At 41.9% G+C, this 23,831-nt stretch overlaps 2 protein-coding genes across 4 annotated transcripts in view; both read right to left on the bottom strand.

Moving 5' to 3' along the window:
- Window positions 1-1,639: 1,639 nt before the first annotated feature.
- Window positions 1,640-12,047, bottom strand: LOC116058924 (vacuolar protein sorting-associated protein 4B-like). Its single transcript, XM_031311889.2, has 11 exons — window positions 11,845-12,047; window positions 8,840-8,951; window positions 8,575-8,719; window positions 6,184-6,242; window positions 5,918-6,037; window positions 5,686-5,842; window positions 4,493-4,641; window positions 4,314-4,395; window positions 2,982-3,201; window positions 2,028-2,168; window positions 1,640-1,917 (listed from the first exon to the last, which is right to left on the bottom strand). The coding sequence occupies exons 1-11, from the start codon at window positions 11,863-11,865 to the stop codon at window positions 1,816-1,818; spliced, it is 1,308 nt and encodes a 435-aa protein (XP_031167749.1). The 5' UTR covers window positions 11,866-12,047; the 3' UTR covers window positions 1,640-1,815.
- Window positions 12,048-12,376: 329 nt separating this feature from the next.
- The window catches only part of ankrd29 (ankyrin repeat domain 29), a 12,357-nt gene continuing 902 nt past the window's right edge, over window positions 12,377-23,831 (bottom strand). The window contains exons 2-10 of one of the 3 annotated variants that reach the window (XM_031311885.2): window positions 22,683-22,793; window positions 22,303-22,401; window positions 20,813-20,911; window positions 18,794-18,892; window positions 17,675-17,773; window positions 16,490-16,588; window positions 15,159-15,254; window positions 13,608-13,706; window positions 12,377-12,822 (exon numbers count right to left, since the gene is read on the bottom strand). In XM_031311885.2, the coding sequence (XP_031167745.1) occupies window positions 12,733-12,822; window positions 13,608-13,706; window positions 15,159-15,254; window positions 16,490-16,588; window positions 17,675-17,773; window positions 18,794-18,892; window positions 20,813-20,911; window positions 22,303-22,401; window positions 22,683-22,793 (891 nt within the window). In that variant the 3' untranslated portion in view covers window positions 12,377-12,732. Of the gene's footprint in view, window positions 12,823-13,607; window positions 13,707-15,158; window positions 15,255-16,489; window positions 16,589-17,674; window positions 17,774-18,793; window positions 18,893-20,812; window positions 20,912-22,302; window positions 22,402-22,525; window positions 22,794-23,831 lie in introns of all 3 variants that reach the window. The other 2 variants (XM_031311887.2, XM_031311886.2) reach the window with 2 other exon arrangements.

Genomic DNA, 23,831 nt, shown 5'->3' with positions numbered 1-23,831 from the left:
GAAAACAATTTAACATACAAGTAAAAGAAATATGAAACGCTACAAAAGTGTAGATGTAAACATGAGCATCAGTGGATTGACAAATTAGTGATAAATAGCGCTGAAACAGTTGATTAAAGGTCCCATGGCATGCAAATTTCACTTTATGGGTTTTTTTAACATGAATATGAGTTCCCCCAGCCTGCCTATGGTCCCCCAGTGGCTAGAAATGGCGATAGATGTAAACTGAGCCCTGGGTATCCTGCTCTGTCTTTGAGAAAATGAAAGCTCAGATGGGCCGATCTGGAATCTTCCCTTTATGATGTCATAAGGAGAAAGGTTACCTCCCCTTTCTCTGCTTTGCCCGCCCAGAGAATTTGGCCCTCCCATGCATAGACTGTATATAAGAATGGACCAACAGATCCCGTTGCTCTGGACGGAGACCAGCGAAGGCCTTTAGAAGCACTTTTCCGGTGAGCGCTGAGCGTTACTGCGCAGCCTCCAACTGAGAGAGACGACGTAAATGTGCCGTGAGCAACGTGTCTGAAAGTTGTAGGTCTTAGCTGTAGCTGTGCCAAGAGAAATCTCAATCATTCCCAATCTAGCAGAGACGGAGAGCGTAGGTATATGTAAGGAGATAACATAGACACAGGCTAATTATTGATCATTAAAATGATAGTTAACATTAGTAATTAAACTTAAACAGCTAATGTGAGACGAAACTGCCTGCGCGCTTCTCCTGTACTATACGGTAATTCCTCTACTATGCGACAGTAAGTCGCGTGGTTATGACACAATCGTTAGCCTATTTTTACAAAAACGTCTGCTACGGAGCCATAACGTGAGATACAAGGTAATGGAGCCTTTTATACATTGTCGTGTTTCTTTAGAAATAAACAATGGACAAATAGAGTCTTTAAACGCTTCAGATGTAAAGTTATTCTCTGTCAAAGTGACGTCAAAATGAATGGCAGTCAATGGGATGCTAACGGGGGGTGATCGCTTTGTAGCATTAAAATGGCGCCATAGGAGGTTCGCGGTCCGAGGAGAAGCTTACCCCCTTGCTCCCATGACAAAGAGAAAGACATCATGGCTTGAAAACAAGCAAAGTGGCAGTTGGTCAAGGCCACACCCCCACCCTCCACCTTGCCCCCCCCCTCTCTCCTCCTCAATAGCATTTAAAGCTACAGACACAGAAATGGCACATCCTAAGGAAAGCTCATTGTGGGACTGGCTCTAGTGGCTGTAATTCTGCACCAAGGCTGAATTTCGGGAAAGAGACTTCAGATACAGTATTAGGGGACCACTAAGGTCTATATAAAGAGACTTCAGATACAGTATTAGGGGACCACTAAGGTCTATATAAAAGAGACTTCAGATACAGTATTAGGGGACCACTAAGGCCTATATAAAAGCATCCAAAAAGCAGCATGTCATAGGACCTTTAATTGATCGGCCAAAGCTTCATCAATTAAGATTTTGATTATCGATTAATCATTTTAGTGAATTATCCAGTTAAAAAAAATGTTTTATCTTAAATTGTTACCTTTAATATAAGCTTGTTTTCTGTTGCTTCACATCATAAAAAAATAAATCCACTTTGGGCATTTTTGACTGGAGATCTCAATCACATCCCCCCCCCCCCAAAAAAAAAAAATTTATAATTAAAAATAAATGTTGAACCCAAAGTTATGCCCTTGGGCTCCAGTAACCTGTGATGCACATTTTCCACCATTTTTGACACACAAAAGATTAATCAAATAATCACAAGCATAATCGACAGAGACAATAATCGCCTGCTGCAGTCTTATTAATGAGTAGAGAGAGTGAGTGTTATTAGCCCTCTTGACCAAAATCCTCAGTAAACTTCTTCAGCTTGTCCAAGTCCTGCTCGTTGACTGTGGGCTTGGTGTTTGTCAGTGACCTCAGCATGTCGGGCTGCATGGAAAAACATCACACAGGTCACAATACATCTGCTGATCACTGCAGCCGCCTTGTGTTTATCATTAACACTGATCGACGTTAACGCGTTGGACGTCTTTTCTTACCATGGACACGACTGCCTCTAGGAGTTTCTCCGAGGGAACGTCCATCCACGTCATCTTTATGGCGTTGGGATCACCCGGCGAACACGGAGTCAGGAGGTCTTCCACCACAACGTCGGGATTGTTCCATGATGACCCGCGGACCTTAATTAGTGTGCGTTTGTGTGTGGATGGACAGAAATAAGAACACAAAGAAACTGTTGTAATGTCTCAGTTTGACAGATTCATACAGTTGTACAGGCTAGTTTAAGGTGAGAATGAGGAACTATTCTAACTTTTTCTTCAATGAATAATGTCTCCCAATAAGTGAGTAAGTTTTGTTCAACTATTTGTACTTAAAACCCCAACAAGAGCAATGGAGATAATCGCAGCGATTAAAAAAACGAGTCTACAGATATGCTAGCTGCTCTGTGAGGCTGGATTTAGGCACAGCAGTGCTTTGAGCTAAATGCTAAATGTCAGTGTTCTTTGATAAATTGCCAATAATTGAATCTGTACCTTTACCAATTCCCGACATCAGCATGCTAACATGCTCACAATGACAAATGCTAACATACTTAATGTTTACAATCTTCTTAGTTTAGCATGTTAGCGTGCTAACATTTGCCAATTAGCACAAAACACAACAGCTGAGGCTAATGAGAAAGTCAGTTTGGGAGGTTTAGGAGTTGTAAATGAAGAAAAAGTATTGGACAAAATTAAAATGTTGACCTGATAAGTTAAGGGATTATAGTACATCTTGAGGGGGGCGTGCATATGTCTTATTTTGGAGCATATTTTCCTGCTAAATTCCCAAAAAAGAGCTTTTCTGGAGGAGACTTGGATTTGAGACTACTGTAGATTCTAGCCATTCAATAAGCCCTTCACAAGATGGAATGAGCTTTTCTTTCAGTTTGAAACATGACAGGGTGAAGTTACAAGTGCAGTCTAACTGTTACTGTGTTGTTTTTTTTTTACCTTTTTGAAGTGAGTGGCTGACTGCACCTTCCTGACAGGCTGCATGAGGGCGTCCCTAACGATAACGCTGATGTCCGCCCCTGAGTAGCCCTCTGTCTTGTCGCCCAGAGTGATGAAGTCGGCCTCCGTCAGCTCGTTGGGGGTGGAGCCCAGGTGCAGTTTGAACATGAAGGAGCGGGCATGCTTTTCGGGCAGAGGAATGTAGATTCGCTTTTCAAACCTAAGACGCACAAAAGATTCAATCGTTATCCCCTTAAAGTTTCCCTCGAAGCCCTTGAACGTTTCTGAGAACCCTTCATCTTTTCCAGTAGCATGAGATAAGGGAACTGATGTTGTCACTACAGAGTGTGAGACTGTTTGGTGCCTTATGGCACTCCAGCTACAATGTTCATTTTGTCTAATAAGAAGTTTTTGACTCAAACTAAAATAGGATGCAACCTGACAGACATGAATAAAACTAGTTTAAGACCATGCCTCAGAGGTCTACTCTTTTTTCCCCCAAATTGATAAGAAAGTTATGTCGGCCACATGAGGAATTCTAAGTAATGACAACAAAACTGTCTGTGCATCCACATGATACGAGCCTTCCGTGATCGTCCACCACCCCTCCCCCACCACGCAGTTGCTAGTAGCCAAGGACGACACGGAGGATAAAAAACATGGAGTTTCTGTGCGCGAAAGTCACCGGACGACACAATCTTCTGAACATACAGTAGTCATGCTGAGAAATCCAGAGAGAGTTGTGTGGATCTGATAGTCTTAAGTAGCAACTCATTTGGCAATGGCTTGGATGTAACAGACGTTCATTAATATCAAAAATGTTTTAGGAATAATAATCAAGAATTGTCATTTGTGATTCAATTTAAAAAAACATGCTATCCTTGCACTTTTTAAAGAGAACATGGTCATTATTTTTTAGTCTACATCCTCGACGTCCCACTTCCGGGATTGCTCCGTTGCCGACGGAAATTCCGCCAGATTTCACTCATTTAGGCCGGATATCCGTTGCCTTGGGCTTCCTTTGTGTTGGCATTCTAAACTGTCCAATCGGAGTTTTCTGTTGCACGACTAAAACAATCTTTAAACGTGCACGTTCCACCAAAACAAGTTCCTTCCCGAGGCTATTTTGCAGCGGCACTGCAGCTTTTCCCGGTGCTTAGCACCGCCCAAGACAATTGCTTGTGATTGGTTTAAAGAAATGCCAATAAACCAGAGCAGGTTTTTCTCCCATCCCGGAATGCTGTGTGGACTAGCCAGACCCTCCTCCGCAGCGCTGTGGAGGAAGAGCTGGCAAAGCGGGACTATTATTTTTACACAGTAGGTGAAACTTACCTCCTCCTGATTGCAGAGTCCAATGTCCATGGTATGTTTGTGGCTCCGAGGACCAGGATCCCCTCATTATCATTTCCGACGCCTGAGAGGAGGAAGACATTTTTTTTACACTTCATAAACAAACTACTGCTATTCAGATTCAAATCAGAGATATTTTAAGGGCATCTCTTCTTGCTCACCTTGCATCTGGACGAGGAACTCCGTCTTGATTCTGCGCGCTGCTTCGCTCTCGTTCTCGCTCCTGGAGCCGCAGAGGGAGTCGATCTCGTCGATGAAAATGATGGATGGCCTGTGTTCTCGGGCTAAAGTGAACAGGCTCTTCACCAGCCTGGAGAGAGACACAGATGTTTACTGTCCGTTTATCGTATTCCCCGTTTTATCGTCGTGTAAAGCAGAGATCTTCAACAGGGGTCCTCAAAGTTACTGCAGGGGGGCTGCCAAATTATGGTATGATGTATCATAATTTGTATAATAAAATAAAAAGTCTTAACATGAATCCAACATATTATTAGCAAATATAAATGGGCCTATTTGTGAAAAAAAAAAAACATATTGATGATAGGCTTACTGGCCTATAGGTAAGGTAGTCACTAAGGTAGCCATCCACAGATACAGTTCATCCTAAGGATTCACCGTACCACATGTATGCTTAACATTAAACATGATTTATAAAATCATGGCAACAATTATTTTATTAGCTTAGTATTCTATGCACTAAAAAGGTAAGTATAAAGGCTTTAGGCAGCCTACACGTTATTGCAGCCCCAGTTAATTATGCAACTTCATTTTATACAATATATGTAGTGTGGGGTCCCTGCTCCATCTCTCTTAGTTAATTGTTCATATTATGCTCATTTTCAGGTTCATGATTGTATTTAGAGGTTATATCAGAATAGGTTTAATTTTCAAAAAACACCATATTTTTGTTGTACTGCACATTGCTGCAGCTCCTCTTTTCACCCTGTGTGTTGAGCTCTCTGTTTTAGCTACAGAGTGAGACATCTCACTTCTGTTCCATCTTTGTTGGGAGTTGCACATGCTCAGTAGCTGGGTAAGGACTACTAGCCAGTCAGAAGCAGAGTATGAGGGCGTGCCGTGCTAGCAGCTAGGTGAGCATTATAACGTGTGTTACAAAGTGACCACGTTTGTCTCTGAAGTAAAGGCTGGACTACAATAGAGCTGTTTGGAGCAGTTTGTGAACAGTGTTTTCTGTTGGAGATGGTAAGTCCCTTTGGGGTGGACTTTGGGCTTTTTCACTTTGTAAACCTATAACAAAAAAGGTATGTTACACAATAAAGGAAAGGGAAAAAAGCATAATATGAGCACTTTAAAAAACGTTGACGACCCCTGGCGTAAAGAACCCGGGCCTCACTTTTCGCTTTCCCCCAACCACTTGGACACAAGGTCCGAGGAGGAGATGGAGAAGAAGGTGGAGTTGTTGGCTTCTGTGGCCACCGCCTTGGCCAGGTAGGATTTTCCTGTTCCTGGAGGGCCAAACAGAAGGATCCCCCGCCAAGGAGTTCGCTTCCCTACACAGACAGACACTGTATTAGAAACATACAATTCATTTTCAGGAGGTTTAAGAGGTCTCTTGTTTTCAGTACCTTTGAACAGATGAGGGAATTTGATGGGCAGGATCACGGCTTCTTTTAAGGCTTCTTTGGCCCCCTCGAGTCCAGCTACATCGTCCCACTTTATGTTTGGCTTTTCCATGACAATGGCACCTGAAAAAGGGATGGGTTTAATAAACACTATAGATCAAATCATTCATTATTTTCTGAAATGTCGTGTAACGATGATGTGTTGCACGTCATATTTAACTGCTGCATCTGCCTCTATGTTCGTTCAGTGCAGTGACGGCGTCATTCACCTGAGAGTTGACTTTCAAACTTCTTTTTCTCTGCGTCGTCCCCATCACCACTTTCATCCCTGAAATGAAATGACAACAGTCCACCACGTGATTTATTGGCACGTTAATAAACAGTGAACAGTGATTTGTATGGTATGCTCTATTTCTTAGAAAGAAACTGATATGACACTAGGGGCGCACCAATCTGATATTAAGATCGGATATCGACCCTGATGTTGACAAAATAGCTGGATCAGGAATCGGAAAAATTAACAGATCCACGGACCGATCCAGTTTATTTAATTTTTTTTTCTCCGTCGCAGCACATCCTACGTCATTCGTCAGCAGCACGTGTGTCGCATGCTGGAAGAGTATTCACTATTTTGTTTCTACTGCTTTCCAAGTTTTAAGAAGTTTGATTACATTCTATTTTTGTTTTTTAAATAACAAATAAATAAGAACTCAATACATTACATCTATGTTATTTTGTCTTAGTTAGGAAAGTAATGTTTAGTTAGGAAAGTCTGGTGCCTTTAGTCTCTTCCACATGGTGGAAGGAAGGTATAAGGTGGAAGGTATACAGTGTATTATTAATTCAACGACGGTATTGGATCAGTATCGGGTATCAACAGATACACAAAGCCCAGGCATCAGTATCGGGACCGAAAAAGTCAGATCGGTGCATCCCTATACGACACTGCACATTCTAAGGAAGGTCACTGAAAAAGATTCTGTAATTGGGTACTAATTATAAGTATTCATTTGGTGCACTTTGAATTAAATAATTCCATGAATTGAAACATGAAAAAAATGCCAAATTTGTCTGCAGGGAGTTAAACATTTCAACAATGGATCTCTGTCAGTTATTCCAGTCATGACGATTTCAGCCTTTCTTTCAAGTCAAATCTTTTGGAATTAAACAACTTCTTTTAAACTTAAAAAGGTACCCTGTGGAGTTTTTTTTTTTTTTTATACCACTAGTAACGCTATGGAGCAATGTTTTTATGAATGGCTTCCCATTTTCTTTGTCTCGTGCATGACACGATACACATTTCTGCCGATGGTTTCACAGTATTCCACTGAACGAACGTGTCAAGAAACGCAGCAATGTGCCAGCACAGCCGGGGGAACAGAAGACCGCTAGGAAGTAAACATGGATGGAAACAATGCAGGTTTCAAAATGTTTAGAAAATTGGCTTTCAAAAATAAACAAACACACACACACACACAATGCATTTTGCTGATTAACGCTGAATGTAAACATAAACTTTGTGTGTTTACAGTGTGTTAACAAGAGTTAAATAGCTGTCGCTAAACTTTGTCTCTACTTTGCCTATAATACTATAGGTGTATACTGTAGAAAAAGCCCCTCATTGTGATGAGGTCCAGGAATTTTGGACCAGGATACATGATAACCTATGTCGGACTGCAGGGGCCCAGGTTCCATTCAGCCCAAGATGATTTGTTCTGGGAGATGGGGCAGTCCTAAGCGGGATAGATAAGCACAAAAGAAACTGGCTCCAGACTAGTTTAATGATAGCCAGACAGATTCTTTGACAGGATGGAGGAATGAAGGGGTGCCATCAATTGAGGAGTGGGCTTGTGAGATGGCTAGGGAGGGGGCGTTTGAGAAAAAATGTCATATAAACGGTTTGCCAGGTTGGATGTCTACACTTGAAAATGGGGAAATCACCTGAGCTTTCTGGAGGGCTCCTAAGAAGCTTTGTGCTGGGGAGAGACGTGTATGATGGGCTTATGGAGTTGTCATTTATACATATGCTTGTATGGTTTATTGTCTATTTTGTTACTATTTTGTTAAATGGTCTTGAATATTGTAGTTACGGTGTCATCTTTTCTTTGATTTTGGTCTGGGTGGGTGGTGATGACGAAGCTACTGAAGAAAATCACCACAGCAACAATTACTGGGATTTTAGTCTATCCACGACGTTCCACTTCTGGGATTGCTCCGATGCAGCCGGAAATTCCACCGGATGTCACTCTTTTCGGCCGGATGTCCGGTACCTTCCACTTTCTTTGTGTTGGCATTTTAAACTCTGGTGGATTTGTGAGGACTATGGTTAACTGCTCCTCAGATCTCTGCAGGATAAATCCAGACAGCTAGCTAGACTATCTGTCCAATCTGAGTTTTCTGTTGCACGACTAAAACTACTTTTGAACGTACACATGTTCCACCAAAACAAGTTCCTTCCTGAGGCTATTTTGCAAAGGCGCCGTGGCTCTGTCCGGCGCTAAGCACCGCCCAAGACGATTGTGATTGGTTTAAAGAAATGCCAATAAACCAGAGCAGGTTTTTCTCCCATCCAGGAATGCTGTGTGGACTAACCAGACCCTCCTCCGCTCCACAGCGTCTGGATGGTCTGGCAAAGCCAGACTAGTGGGATATTGACTTACCCTTTGTCATCAGACTCTTTGACAGGTTTGGCCGGAGGACTCTTCTCCTTCTTCTTGAGATATTCCTTCAGCTGCTCGGCTCTGTCCAGGTAGTCGGCACACTTGGCTCTGATGCTCTGCGCCGCTCGGTCTCCCTGGGCCTCATCTGCAACACAGGAAGTAGCTTAGATCATGGTGCGGTGTTGGATAGAAGTGATGTTTGAAAAAAATAAAAATAAAATCACACGGAATATTGTAAGAAGTCAAACACGAATAGGCTCCTCACATTTGACAACATGAAGGAAGTATTGCACTGCATGCTGGTACAATTTGAGGGCCTCTTCGTAGTTTTTGGCTTTGTCCTCCGCTGCAGCTTTGCTGGCGAGATCTATAGCTTTCTGAGACAACATGAAGAAGAAGAATTCAGGAAACCGCCTTGTAATATGGCACCCTTACAAATCTTTATTAGTAGTTAACAATGTGTTTAATAATGGTTCATAATTAATGTGCACATGCTCTGTAGTTAGAAGCTAATAACACAACTTTGCCAGGTTGCTTTTGCGGAGTGTTTACGCTTTCTATTTGATAATAATGCTGTTATATATGTTGGAAATCTAATTATTACTCCCAGTTAGTACATCATTTATTAGCCTAACTAGCCATTACTTGCAACTTAAGTTTTTTTTTTTTTTTTTTATAGGTGCCTTTTCAGAAAGTGGTAATGAAAGAGCAGTGTTTGATAATTTATTAGTAAGTGCTCATGCTTTTTGGCTTTTTCCCCTTTCCTTTATTGTGTTATATATCTTTTTTGTGCACGTTATAGGTTTACAAAGTGAAAAAGCCCAAAGTCCACCCTAAAGGGACTTACCATCTCCAACAGAAAACACTGTTCACAAACTGCTCCAAACAGCTCTATTGTAGTCCAGCCTTTACTTCAGAGACAAACATGGTCACTTTGGAACACACGTTATAATGCTCGCCTAGCTGCTAGCGTAGCACGCCCTCATACTCTGCTTCTGACTGGCTAGTAGTCCTTACCTAGGTACTGTCAGGGTACGCCCTCATATTCTGCTTCTGACTGGCTAGTAGTCCTTACCTAGGTACTGTCAGGGTACGCCCTCATATTCTGCTTCTGACTGGCTAGTAGTCCTTACCTAGCTACTGAGCATGTGCGACTCCCAACAAAGATGGAACAGAAGTGAGATGTCTCACTCTGTAGCTAAAACAGAGAGCTCAACACACAGGGTGAAAAGAGGAGCTGCAGCAATGTGCAGTACAACAAATATATGGTGTTTTTTGAAAATGAAACCATGTAAACCTATTCTGATATAACCTCTAAATACAATTATGAACCTGAAAATGAGCATAATATAAGCACTTTAAATATAAAAGTACCAATACAACACTGTAAAAATACTCTGTAACATGTAAAAGTAACTCATTGAAAATACTACTTAATAGAACTAGATTCTAAGGTAAAGAAGTATTTTAAAAGGTACAGAAGTATTTTAAGCAAAATGTATTTAAAGTATAAAAAGTAAAGTATGACATACTATTGTATATTAGTCAATACTGATATTGTGGCTGGTCGCGCTGGATTTAACTTTCTTTATATAGTGAGGTAGTTTAGTCCACAACCTGAGGGGTCAGCCCCCTCCAAATGATCACAAAAATAAATCGGAGGGGTCGTGAGATGATTAATGGAGGAAAGAAGACACATTTGTATGAACATGTCTGGACTTTTCTCTAATCTTTTCTTTTTTTAGTGAAATACAGGTTAGTTTGACCTTTTTGGACCTCAAACAGTTGAAGCCATGTTTAAAGTTTTAAAGGAGAAATTTTAAAGACCTCTGAAACATGACACTGGACCTGTACTAGGGGTGCATGATATATTGACTCCATATCGCTATCGCGATATCACGTTGCGCAATATTATATCGAAAGTGTCGCAATATTTTTATATATTATTTATATATTTCTAATATGTCCTGTTCTGTAGACATGCTCTTTATTTATTGTTTTTATACTGTCCAACCAGTAGAACATGTCCTGTTCTGTAGACATGGTCCTTATTTATTTATTTTATACTGTCCAACCAGTAGAACATGTCCTGTCCTGTAGACATGGTCCTTATTTATTTATTTTATACTGTCCAACCAGTAAAACATGTCCTGTTCTGTAGACATGGTCCTTATTTATTTATTCATGTTGGACCAGTCCAGTATGACTGTCAGTTGAAATAAACCTTGTGTTGTATTTGTTATGAATCTATTTTGATGCGTTTTCCCATAACTTTTGTAATTTTACATACGTTTAAAAATATCAAATTAATATCGATATCGCAATATTCATAATCAATATTGCAATATCACATTTTGTCAATATCGTGCAACCCTAACCTAAACTTCTTCATATTTGTTTAACATCTATCAATATTTGTGTTCATACTGTATGTTTACTATGTTGATCTATTCTGTACACACACATATATTGCATGTCTCTCGGTCCTGGGAGAGGGATCCCTCCTCTGCTGCTCTTCCTAAAGTTTCTTAAATTTTTTTCCCCATTTAAGGTTTTTTTGGGAGGAGTTTTTCCTCATAGGAATCGAGGCTCTAAGGACAGAGGATGTTGTATGCTGTAGGTCGTAAAGCCCCTTGAAGCAATATACTATAAACTATATAGGCCTAGATAAAATGGACTTGACTAAATACGCAGCTTTTTTTGAAAGGCTGGGAACCACTGGTTTAAACTTACCAATGTTCTGTATTTGATAAGCTTATCAAATGCGTTATATGTTAAATGTGATCTGAAAAGTAACCACTACCTATAGCTGTCAAATAAATGTAGTGGAGTAAAAAGTACAACGTTAAATGTAGAAGTAGAACGTAGCATCAAATGCTCAAATACTTACAGTACAAGTACATCAAACCTTTCCTTAAGTTTATTCCTTCGTTACTTTCCACCACTATAAATGGCTAACACTAGCCAAAGGGATTCTCAAATGTTTTTAACTTGTAACGTTAGCTAGCTAATCCTCAAAACATTACCAAACGATTCAAAATAAAACTAATAACGTCATTTATTATTACTTCTAAAGGCTGGTACCGAGTTAGTTCATCTTAATGTTCACATTTACGTACTTTCACACGCTGAATTAGCCATTTAAGGTGAATAAAAGCGGAGAGTTCATCAAAAAGCAGACAGGTTTAACGTGTCCTTTGATGTCACACAGTCTTATGTAACTAACTAACCAGGTAACGTTAGCTAGCTTACGAAAAGTTTGTCACTCACCTGTAAATTACCACCGGCCATTAGCTTTAGATATGTCGGTCAAACTTTAACCTGTCGCTTTAGATACAACTGTAAACTATTTCTTCTTGTTAGCTGCTACTTATGTTTCATTAACAACAGGCTTGGTTGTCTCTCTTCCGCATCAACAAAAAGTTGACTGTCACTTCCGCGGTGGTCACGTGACAATGTTATTGTCCGGATGTCATCTGCTGCTGCGAGGTCATTTCACTCATGCTTTTGAAAACTAATATACTCATTTAAGGTACAACTACTACATAGATGTACATATTTAGAATTAATTAGTTAACTTTGCAGAGAATAAAAAACGGAAATGAAATGAATTCAAGCACAATAAAAGTATGTTACAGGTGTGGGAACAGGTGTACATCTGAAAATACTGACCTCTGGGAATATAAGGCATTAACACTAAATCATATTGTTGCAACATGTACTATCTATTTTAGTTTTAAAATGATAATTAGGATGTCGATGACTTTTCTAAATAAAATTACTTAATCCTCACACTTAGAGATTGAATAACAAATTTACACTTTATTACATCTATTAAAAAGGCAAATAAAAAGTGTGCAAAATATCTAGAAATCTTACAACACCTGGGGTAAACAAAAATAAATGCACATGCTGTATACCAACAGAGTAAAGGAGATGATGCACATGGCAGACAAATGCATTTTGGTTGCACATTGAGTTGCTCTATGTTTAGTCCAGGTTTATTCAACATATGACTTATTTCCAATCGCAATCAAAAGCAAGCACCGTGTACAGTATATGTGGTAGTTGAGTAGATTTGACACTATGTTATTTTCCTCTCAGTATACATCATCAGTGTGGTACAGCCAGGCATGAAGGTAGGAGTCTGGGTGGTCATCAGCTGTCTCCACTCATGATTGATTTAGATGGATGTAACACCTTTAGGATGCGATCGCTCTTTGTAAGATCTGCAGGGAGTTCATTATTCTGCAAAACACACACACGAAAAAAGTCTACAAGCTGAAATGATCTGCTCATGTTCTGTCCGTTCATCGTCTCATCTTTTATCAGGTTGGTGTGTCAGGGCCATTATGACCCTGACACACCAACCTGATAATCGGCCGTCGGACAGTCTGGTGAGGTCAGTGACTCGAGTCTGTTCGGTGTGTTCCGTGCCGTCGTCTGTTGGAGGAGCCGTCGGCCTTCATTTTGGCCGACCTCACATGCTGGGTCGGAGGGCGGGCAGTCGGACTCAATGACCAATCTGATTGGTGGAGTGCTAACCCGGAAATGACGAGCAGGATGAGCGTGACTAGAGTCTCTCAGAATCTGACGAAAATCTTTTAAACTGACCTTTGTCGATCTGAAATGAAGACAGATTCAGCAACTGCATGGCCTATTTCTCTCTTAAAATGTTTTCAGAAACACGTTTCGTGAACTATCTTCGTAAAATATGAGATCGTATTCCGAACGAAGCCGCCATTATGCCCGGTTGAAAAATCCGGGAGCAGCCAGACCCACGTGACGTGTTCGTCCAATCAGCTGCTGGTTTAAATTTTTTGGGCGACAATACAGATTAGTGCCGCCTGCTGTTATGGAGACGTATTACGTCTCGTGCACGCGCAGAACGTACGCTCAAGTCAACGTCGCTTCGGTGTGTTCCGAGGCACTTTTTGGACCTCGGGGAGCCGACTGATCAGTCCGACTGCCTTTTCTGCCAACAGTCGGCCGTCGGGTTAGTGTGTCAGGGGCTTAAAGCCTAAGTGCCTTACCTTGTTGGGCAGTGTGGGGTCTGCGTTGGCCCCAAGCAGCAGCAGAACAGTTCGAATATTTCCACCCATAACAGCAGCATGTAGGGCAGTAGAGCCATTCTGGAGACAACAAATACACATATTCATAATGCTTATGGAGAGGCGCTGCATTCTCCAGTTTTTAACAAATATAAACCTGCTCTTCATCCAGTGCTGCAGGGTTAGTATTAAATGAATAGTTTGACATTTTGGGAAATATGCTTAGTCACGTTTTTTTGCCAAGAGTTCGATGAGAAGACTGATACCACTCTCATGCTCTCATGTTAGCTTAGCATAAAGACTGGAAACAGTTGAAAACAGCTAGCCTGGCTCTGTCCAAACGTAAAACAAATCCACCTACCAGCACCTCTAAAGCTCACTAATCAACATGGTATATGTTGTTGGTTTAATCTGTAAAAAAACAAGTGTAAAAACAAGAAGTTGAGATTGTACAGGGAGTTATGTGCCAGACTATTTCTTGGCCAGGAGCAGTGACCTCCTGAACAGAGCCAGGCTAGCTGTTTCCCCCTGTTTCCAGTCTTTATGCTAAGCTAAGCTAACTGGCTGCTGGCTGTAACTTCATTTTGAATGGACAGACGTGAGAGAGGATAGCCTAGAAATCTAGACGCACCCTAGTGGCAGCAAATGGCTTGCGAGCTAGAAAAACCAAACTCTAGTCAGGCCAATCACATCGTGTATAGAGTTGGTGGGCGGGCTTAACATAATGATGGCAGAGTTGCGACGGTTCTGCGTGAATTCCCTGCTGCTTGAAAACAAAGAAGATGGCTGCTGCTGCTGGCAAACAGCAGTCCTTGCAATTGGCTTTGGCTGCGACTCTGGAAGACTTGGAGTTAAGCTTTTCTTTGAGAAAAGAACAAAGAACGGCATTGAAGTCATTCTTAAAAAAGGAATATGTGTTCGGTGTTTTGCCGACCGGATACGGCAAAAGTTGAATCTATCAACTAGCTCCGCTACCTTCTTTGTTGCTCTAGTTAGTTGTAGCGCTATCCTATTGCATGCAGAGAGAATTTGAAAGACAATGGTTTATCCCGCCCCTCGGATTGAGCCCTGCCAATGGTGAGTTCCCAGACCCAACATCTGGATGTGGGTCTGGCTTGTCAGGCTAGAGAGAGGTAATAAAAAAGTGTAGCTCAGTCCGTAGGAACTTGGCTTGGAAACCAGAGGGCCACAGTTCAAGTCCCCGTATGGACGGAGTGTGGACTGGTAGCTAGAGAGGTGCCAGTTCATCTCCTGGGCACTGTCAATGTGCCCTTGAGCAAGGCACCAAACCACCAACTGCTCGAGCGCCTTGGGCAGCCCCCTCACTCTGGCATCTCTCTTTTACGGGGGTTTATGCGCCAGACTATCTTCCTGGAGTCTTTATGGTATGCCATGCTAACCGTCTCCTCGCTGTAGCTACATATTTACCATACAGAAATGACATGTGGTATCAAGCTTCTCATTTAACTCTCAGCAAGAAAGCGAGTAAACATATTTCCCAAAATGGTCGAAGTCAATAGCACCATCCTCTACCTTGAGAAGGCCAACTGAAGGAGAAAACTTGAGAAGTTCCTCAATGACGCTGTTGTGTCCCTTAAAAGCAGCTTTGAATAACGCTGTTGATCCATCCTTGAAAAACAACAGAGAAAGCATATAATGATCTAACAAAACAATCTCCACTTAAGGTCGTCTTGCTCTGATGCTTTCAACTATATTGCATGGTCCTCTTTCGACTACATAGTCCTCATCAGCAGATAAAGTTTGCTCTGTTGTCACGATTAAACTGTAGATGTTCAAACTAGGGCTGCTCGATTATAGAAAAAAAAATCATAATCACAATTATTTTTCGTCAATATTGAAAACTAGGGCTGTCAGCATTAACGCGTTAATCGCGATTAAGGGTCGAGCATAATGCGTTAATTTTAATCGTATTAATCGCATGCCGCCATTTATTAATTTATTTTCACTTCACGTGGCTTTGCGTCGTGCCTAACAGGCTACTATTTTGCCATACTTCCTCGTAACACATCCTGCTGCTGCAGGAATAGCAACGCGGATTTCGGTGCCTCATTCTGGTGCCACTGATATGTCTGTGCTTCTCTCTGATGCTCTGAAACAGACGTTACAGGAAACAGAAATATCGCTGCACATGACGCTAGTTAACACTATACTCGACAGCAGCTAACGTTAGCCTACCGCTAGCTAGTAGCTGGATTAAACACGCTTACAATGCTGACAGCTAACGCTAAACGGTGTAAAGTTTGACTGTATTTCACTGTAGAGGATTCCGACACTGGGATGTAACAATCTGCAGCTGCTGTTGTCGGAAAAACACAGACGGTTCGTAATTTACAGCCTTGTGGTGCATTCAAAGTTGTTGTTGAATTCAAATGTGTGACTAGATTAAATATATAATAAACAAATACAAATCTTAAAATCAAGTTCATAAAGTCACTTTCTTTGCATTCATTTGATTCCCAATCAAGATCCACTGGTAAGAATGGCTTTCCATTGTTAATATGTACTTAAAAACAGTTTCTGAAATGCTAAATAATAGAATTTTAATCATGTGATAAAACATGCGATTAATCACGATTAACTATAGAAATTCAACGATTAATCGTGATTAAGAAAATGTAATCGTTTGACAGCCCTATTGAAAACACAATTATTTAACACGATTACTCACTGACTTTTGGAAAGATGTTGCATTTATTGAATTTAAAAAACAGTGAAAACACCTTGAACTGTGAAATTGTTTCTGTTTTTTGTGATCGTTAGAAGCCGAAATGGTAATCACGATTAAAAGTGTGGTTAATTGCACAGCCCTAGTACAAACTATTAACTCTAAAAGAACTACATACGTTTCTGTCAGCATCCCGATCTGCACCACGTAAGAGTAGCACCCTCACCACCTCACTGTGACCCATCTGGGCTGCCATCCACAGGGCGGCAGTGCCGTCCTGGAGAACACATGGGGGGGGCAGAGACAAAGGACATAAGAGGGAGGAGGTGAAACGGAAGAGGAACGCCCTGCTACGCTCTGCAGTGCCCTGCTACGCCCTGCTATGCCCTGCAGTGCCCTGCTACATCATGAACTACTACAACTACTATTTCTAGTCATAGTTCCATTATCTTTATTGTGACTATTATTGCCACTGTTCATCACACCCCCAACTGGCACCATCAGACACGCCTACCAAGATACTGGGTCTGTCCCAGGTTTCTCCCTAAAAGGGAGTTTTTCCTCACCACTGTCTTTCTAAATGCTTGCTCTTGGGGGAATTACTGGAATGGTTAGGTCTTTGTAAATTATAGCGTGTGGTCTAGACCTACTCTATCTGTAAAGTGTCTTGAGATAACTCTTGTTATGATTTGATACTATAAATAAAATTGAATTAATTGAATATTAATCGCTGCAGGATATCCTGAAGGGATGAGAAGTGGAGCGGTGAGCTAAACAGTAAGAGGCGACTGTATGTGTGACTATGACCAGCGGTGGAATGTTACATTTACTCCAGTACTGTACTTAAGTACAAATTTGAGGTCCATGTACTTTACTTGAGTCTTTTCTTTACATGCTACTGGGTGAGCTAGAAGTCGCCCCTACTTAATGCTACTTCAATGCAGGACTTTTACTGGTTCAAGTCCCCATACGGACCAAAGTATGGTGGTGGACTGGTAGCTGGAGAGGTGCCAGTTCACCTCCTGGGCACTGCCAAGGTGCTCTTGAGCAAGGCACCAAACCCCCAACTGCTCGGGGTGCCTCTCCATGGGCAGCCCCCCCACTCTGACATCTCTCCATTAGTGCATGTAGAGGTACTGAGCATGTGTGTGTGTATTTCAGGCCTGTGTGTAATGTGTACAATAACAACAGAGTGAAAACATTGTAATTTTCCCTTGCGGGATTAATAAAGTATACATTATTATTATTATTATTATTATTGTAAAGGATCTGAATAATTCTTCCAGCAATGACTATGACCTTTAAATCTGTAAAAAAAAACAACAACTTAAAAAGTAATTTTTAAAAAAGACGTAAAAATTACCTCCCTCGCTTGGTTAACCCTGGCACCAGATGACAACAGCTGACGAATCACGTTCACATGGCCCTCCTGGGCAGCGAGAAACAGAGGAGTGGCACCGTCCTGAAACATGGAAGAAGAATCATTAATAACATAATACTTTAATACTACTATTTCATAAATATACGTATGTGCAGTCAGGTTGTTTTTCCTTGCCTAAGGACAGACACTAATCCTGCCTGTCGTGACTCAGCAGTCTGCAGAAACCTGAGAGGCTGGATTCCAGCAGCTGGGACATTGTGTGCAACTGAACCATTATGTTCCTGACAGACAGACAGACAGACAGACAGACAGGCAGACAGACAGACAGACAGACAGACAGACAGACAGGCAGACAGACAGACAGACAGACAGACCGACAGACAGACAGACAGACAGACAGACAGACCGACAGAGAGACAGACAGACAGACAGGCAGACAGACAGACAGACAGACAGACAGGCAGACAGACAGACAGACAGACAGACCGACAGAGAGACAGACAGACAGACAGACAGGCAGACAGACAGACAGACAGACAGACAGGCAGACAGACAGACAGACAGACAGACAGACAGACAGGCAGACAGACAGACAGGCAGAGAGACAGACAGACAGACAGACAGACAGACAGGCAGACCGACCGACAGAGAGACAGACAGACAGACAGGCAGACAGACAGACAGACAGACGGACAGACAGACGGACGGACGGACAGACAGACAGACGGACAGACGGACAGACAGACGGACAGACAGACAGACAGACAGACAGACAGACAGACGGACAGACAGACAAACAGACAGACAGACAGACAGACAGGCAGACGGACAGACAGACGGACAGACAGACAGACAGACCGACCAACAGAGAGACAGACAGACAGACAGACAGAGAGAGAGACAGACAGACAGACGGACAGACAGACAGACGGACGGACAAACAGACAGACAGAGAGACAGACAGACAGACAGACAGACGGACAGACAGACAGACAGACAGACAGACAGACAGACAGACAGACAGACAGACAGACAGACGGACAGAGGCACTGACAGTGAGAGGGAGACAGGTCTAATAAAGAGGCTGAAGATGTGGCTCACATTCAGCTGGTCGTGAACATTGGCTCCATGCTTCAACAGGGTGCTCACCACCTTGGAGTGTCCGTACTGAGAGGCGACAGTGAGAGCTGTGCCACCGTCCTGTGACAAAAACACAAGAAAAACATTTTAGCAGTAGTCTATATCGACGGTGTTTCATTTGCGGGATTGTTCAGGTGCCGTCAGAAATTCCACCGGATATCCCTTATTTTCGGCCGGATGTCCGTAACCTTCCGCTTTCTTTGTGTTAGCATTCTAAACTCCTGGCGATTTATGATTAAAAGAAATGTCAATAAACCCGACAACCTTTTTTTTTCTCCCATCCCGGAATGCTGTGTGGACTAGCCAGACCCTCCTTCGCAGCGCTGTGGAGGAAGGTCTGGCAATGCAAGACTAATTTAACAGTAAGAATTAGATTAGAGTTTCACCTGTGACAAATACTGTAATTAACACATTCCTGGGTGTGTATAAAAAGAACTCCAGCACACCAGACCTTCATGTGAAGTGCAACCTGACCTCTCACAACATGCCAAAGATTCAACCACAGACCAAAGTGCTGATCATCAAGAGCCTGAAGACCAAGTCTGCTGCTGAGGTGGCAGACATCTTCAATGTATCCAAACGTCAAGTGGAGAGGATAAGAAAAAGATTTGAAGAAACTGGTGAAGTTCATGACAAGTCCAGGTCAGGCAGACCCCATAAGACAACTGTTCGAGAGGACCGTTTGTTGCTTCGACAGTCCAGGGCCAGCCCTTTTTCTGGGCTGGCCACCAGAAACCCCTGTATCTATAACAACAGTTTGTCGAATTCTCTCACGCAGTGGCCTCCATGGCCGAATTAGTGCTCACAAACCAGCATTACACAGAAGACAACTAAAAAAGTGTGTTGCATTTGCAAAGGCCCACAGCTTGGTGAAAAGATGGACAGTGGAAAAGTGGCAGAAGGTTGATTTTTCTGATGAATCATCCATTGAACTGCATCCCAATTGCTGCAAATACTGCAGAAGACCTGTTGGAACCCGCATGGACCCAAGATTCACCCAGAAAACAGTCAAGTTTGGTGGAGGAAAAATCATGGTTTGGGGTTACATGCAGTATGGGGGTGTGCGAGAGATCTGCAGAGTGGATGGCAACATCAACAGCCTGAAGTATCAACAAATTATTGCTGCCCATTACATTCCAAACCACAAGAGAGGGCAAATTCTTCAGCAGGATGGCGCTCCTTGTCATACTTCAGCCTCCACATCAAAGTTCCTGAAAGCGAAGAAGGTCAAGGTGCTCCAGGATTGGCCAGCCCAGTCACCAGACATGAACATTATTGAGCATGTCTGGGGTAAGATAAAGGAGGAGGCTTGGAAGATGAAACCAACGAATCTTGATGAACTCTGGGAGTCCTGCAAGACTGCTTTCTTTGCTATTCCAGATGACTTCATCAATACGTTATTTGAGTCATTGCCGAGACGTATGGATGTAGTCCTCCAAGCTCATTTTCTTTTTCCCAAGGCACCATGACTTTACGTATGCTCTGATGTTATTGTAGCATGTTTGTGTATTCACAATAAAGTATAATTTCTACCGTACATTACTGTATTTTTGTATGCGACAAGACTTTTGTCCAAGCCAAATCTGACCTTTCTGTCCTAATTCAATGATAAAACTCAATGAATGATACAAAACTTTATTTTGGTATAATTAGCATAATCCAGAAGCCTTTGCCTTTCATATAAGCCATTTCTGATTCCAATTGATCAACTACAAGTCAAGTTATTATTTGTTGTTCCTACAACTTAGATAAGCGACAAGACTTTTGTCAGGCACTGTAAATACAATTATGAACCTGAAAATGAGCATAATATGAGCACTTTAAGTCTCAGAGGTGTAAAAAAGCAGCCTGTGCCTCATCTTTGTTTACTGATCTCTACACGAAGCACTCTGATTCTCTGAGATGATAGCATGACAGCAGTCTCCATCACACCCAGTATTATAAAGACTGTGATGAACGTGCATTGTCCCTGCTGCATACCTTAGTGTGGAATTCAGTGGAGGCGCCGAATTCAAAGAGGAGTTTCACAATGTCATCGTGTCCCTGCTGGGAGGCGAAGAACAGGGCGGTAGAACCTGTCTGAAAAGGACAATTTAAAAAAAGATACTGCTGTTTTCACTTGAAAAAAAACTATCCATGTTTATATGTATTATAAGTGTCAAATAGAACAGAAAAGCATCAGGAGTTCAGCAGTCTTCATAGGCAGTCTGTAAGTTGTTTCAGGTACATTTTCAATCTGCTGCCCATATTTACAATTTTTGTCTAATGTTATTCTCAGGGGTGATTTCAGGATTTTTTTAAAGTGGGGTGGTACAGCGGGGGACCAATAATTAGTAATGGGGGTGGCCGGTGCCATCCCGTGCCCCTCTTCTAGCCCTGCCCCTGCTCATTCTTTTTTTTTTCAAGATAATTTTTTGGCATTTTTAGACCTTTATTGACAGGACAGCTGAAGAAATGAAAGGGGAGAGAGAGGGGGGAATGACATGGGGGCCGCAGGTCGGGGTCAAACCCGCGCCCGCTGCGTTGAGGAGTAAACTTCCATATATGGTCGCCCCCTCGACCAACTGAGCTATCCGGGAACCCGCCCCTGCTCATTCTTAAACCCAAGACTATACTGATGTGCTTCCCACAGCCAAACTCATTTTCAAACATAAAACTGACATTACAGAAGCTACATTTAAAGATATCTATATCTATATCTAAATGTGTTAGCCTGACAAGCCAGACCCACATCAAGATGTTGGGTCTGGGAACTCACCATTGGCAGGGCTCAATCCGAGGGGCGGGATAAACAGTTGTCTTTCAAATACCCTCTGCACGCAATAGGATAGCACTACAACCAAGCAGAGCAACGAAGAAGGTAGCGGAGCTAGTTGATAGATTAAACTTTTGCCGTATCCGGTCGGCAAAACTCCGAACACATCTTCCTTTTTTAAGAATGACTTCAGTGCCTTTCTTTGTTCTTTTCTCAAAGAAAAGCTTAACTCCAAGTCTTCCAGAAGACCGCTGTTCACCAGCAGCAGCAGCCATAAGCCCCCCCACCGACTCTATACACGATGTGATTGGCCTGACCAGAGTTTGGTTTTTCCTGCTCGCAAGCCAACGGAGAGTGCCTAGACCCCCCTGGCTGCAAATTACATTTGCTGCCACTAGGGTGCGTCTAGATTTCTAGGCTATAAATGTGTAGCTACAACCAGAAAACAGTAATCTTATATTAGCACAAAGACAGGAAACTTGTTTGTTTGAACCGTACAAAAACTGTGTTAAGTGTAAAAATGACAATTGGCTGTTTTACAGGGGTTATGTACCAGACTATTTCTTGGCCGGGGCCCGGGAGCAGTGACTTCTTGGAGTCTCCACTGGCAGGTTACCTGGTAACCTCTCAGTGACGAACAGACTCCAGATTCACTGTGACTTATTGTATATTGTTTCTTTGGGCTAGCCAGTTATTTCCCCCAATCATATCATACCTCTCTCTGGTAGTTGATGTCCGCTCCTTGCATGATAAGTTCTTTCACACATTCAAAATGGCCACTGTAGGACGCCACCATCAGCGCTGTCGTTCCATACTGAAAAGAAACATGGCAACAATAAATTAACAACCATAGGTGTTTTTTTTATTGTAGATGACTTGCTGATAATGTGGTGATGAAACTGCTAAATCCTTTCCAACTTAACACAGGAAACCCTCACCCTTTACTATGATGGAGGGGGGAAAAAAACATAAAATGGGTGGTACACACACATCATGCAACCACAGAGGAAAGGCTTGAAGCTCTCTGTGTCCCTACCACAGGTGGGTTATGGAAAAAGCGTGCAGCTGAGCAGCCAGGACATGCAGTGGCCGTACACTGTCTCTGCAGTCCGAGTCCACGCGCCCGCTGTTGAGCAGCAGCTGAAGTAGAGCCAAGTTCCCCTTCCTCGCTGCCCAAAACACAGCATTAGCCAGGGGTGTTTCCTTCTGGAAGGTAAATACACACAACAACCACTGACCTTAAACCACTATTACAGTATTACAGTATTATAATAACAGTATTATACACACTGACAGTAGAGTATAGCCGGTAAAAACAGCACAGTGTCCTTTGCAGGAGTAAAGGTTTAACCCTTGTGTTGTAATCGAGTCAAATTTGACCTGTTTTCATAGTTTTTTATATCAGAAATATGGGTTTCTTTGCACCAAAATGCCTCAAAAATAACATGGATGCATGGATGTACGCTGTATGGAACCCATACAACCCATACAATGATCGTTGCACGTAAAATTAATGATTACTTTCATTGATTTCATGAATTTTGGGTGTTTTATTCAATTTTATTAACATGTTTAAATGGTTTTAAAACAGTATTGTGACTAAACTTTGACATAAACCAGTCTGTGATTCACTCAACATCCTTTGATCTTAACTATTAGTATAAATAATTCATAATTCCTGCTTTTTTAACTCAAACAGTAGGTATAATGTCATATAAATTAGGTTTATTGACCATGAATTTAGAAATAAAACGTTGAAAAAAGTGACAAAAACATTTTAAAAAGTGTCAAAAGCATAAAAAAAGAGCCAAAAACGCTGGAAAAATCACCAAAAATTCTAATTCACTTTTGACCTGGATGGACAACAACTTCATGGTCGACGGGAAGACAACACATGGGTTAAAGAGTCAAACAAACACTGTTCCCCTCTGAGTAGACATTAGGGCTGCACAATATAGTGTTTTTTTTAGGGGTGGGAAATAAAATCAATTCATGTATGTATCGTGATTTATTTTTTGACGATTTTTAAAATCGAATTCTTTCCCCCAGAATCGATATTTTTTATTTATTTTTGTACCAATGATTCACCTAAATATTTTCTGTTTATACAGTACGACGATACATCATATCCGTTATGTAGTCGCTGACCGAAAGCAGAAAATGCAGAAAATCCATACAGACTGGCTGACTGACTGACAGGAATGTCTCATGATCTATTGTCTCTAGAAGTGTATTATTCACCTT

Source organism: Sander lucioperca, chromosome 11, assembly GCF_008315115.2.
Source record: "Sander lucioperca isolate FBNREF2018 chromosome 11, SLUC_FBN_1.2, whole genome shotgun sequence".
NCBI classification, from domain to species: domain Eukaryota; kingdom Metazoa; phylum Chordata; class Actinopteri; order Perciformes; family Percidae; genus Sander; species Sander lucioperca.
This window is presented reverse-complemented; position numbering and strand designations above follow the sequence as displayed.

What these genes read in the sequence shown, in the direction of transcription:
- LOC116058924 (XM_031311889.2), bottom strand. Translation starts at nt 11,865, where the DNA reads ATGGCCGGTGGTAATTTACAG. An exon ending in GTTTGAAAGTCAACTCTCAG is followed by an intron (nt 6,038 to 6,183) that starts GTGAATGACGCC and finishes TCCCTTTTTCAG; the next exon opens with GTGCCATTGTCATGGAAAAG. An exon ending in CAGCCACTCACTTCAAAAAG is followed by an intron (nt 2,169 to 2,981) that starts GTAAAAAAAAAA and finishes ACACTAATTAAG; the next exon opens with GTCCGCGGGTCATCATGGAA.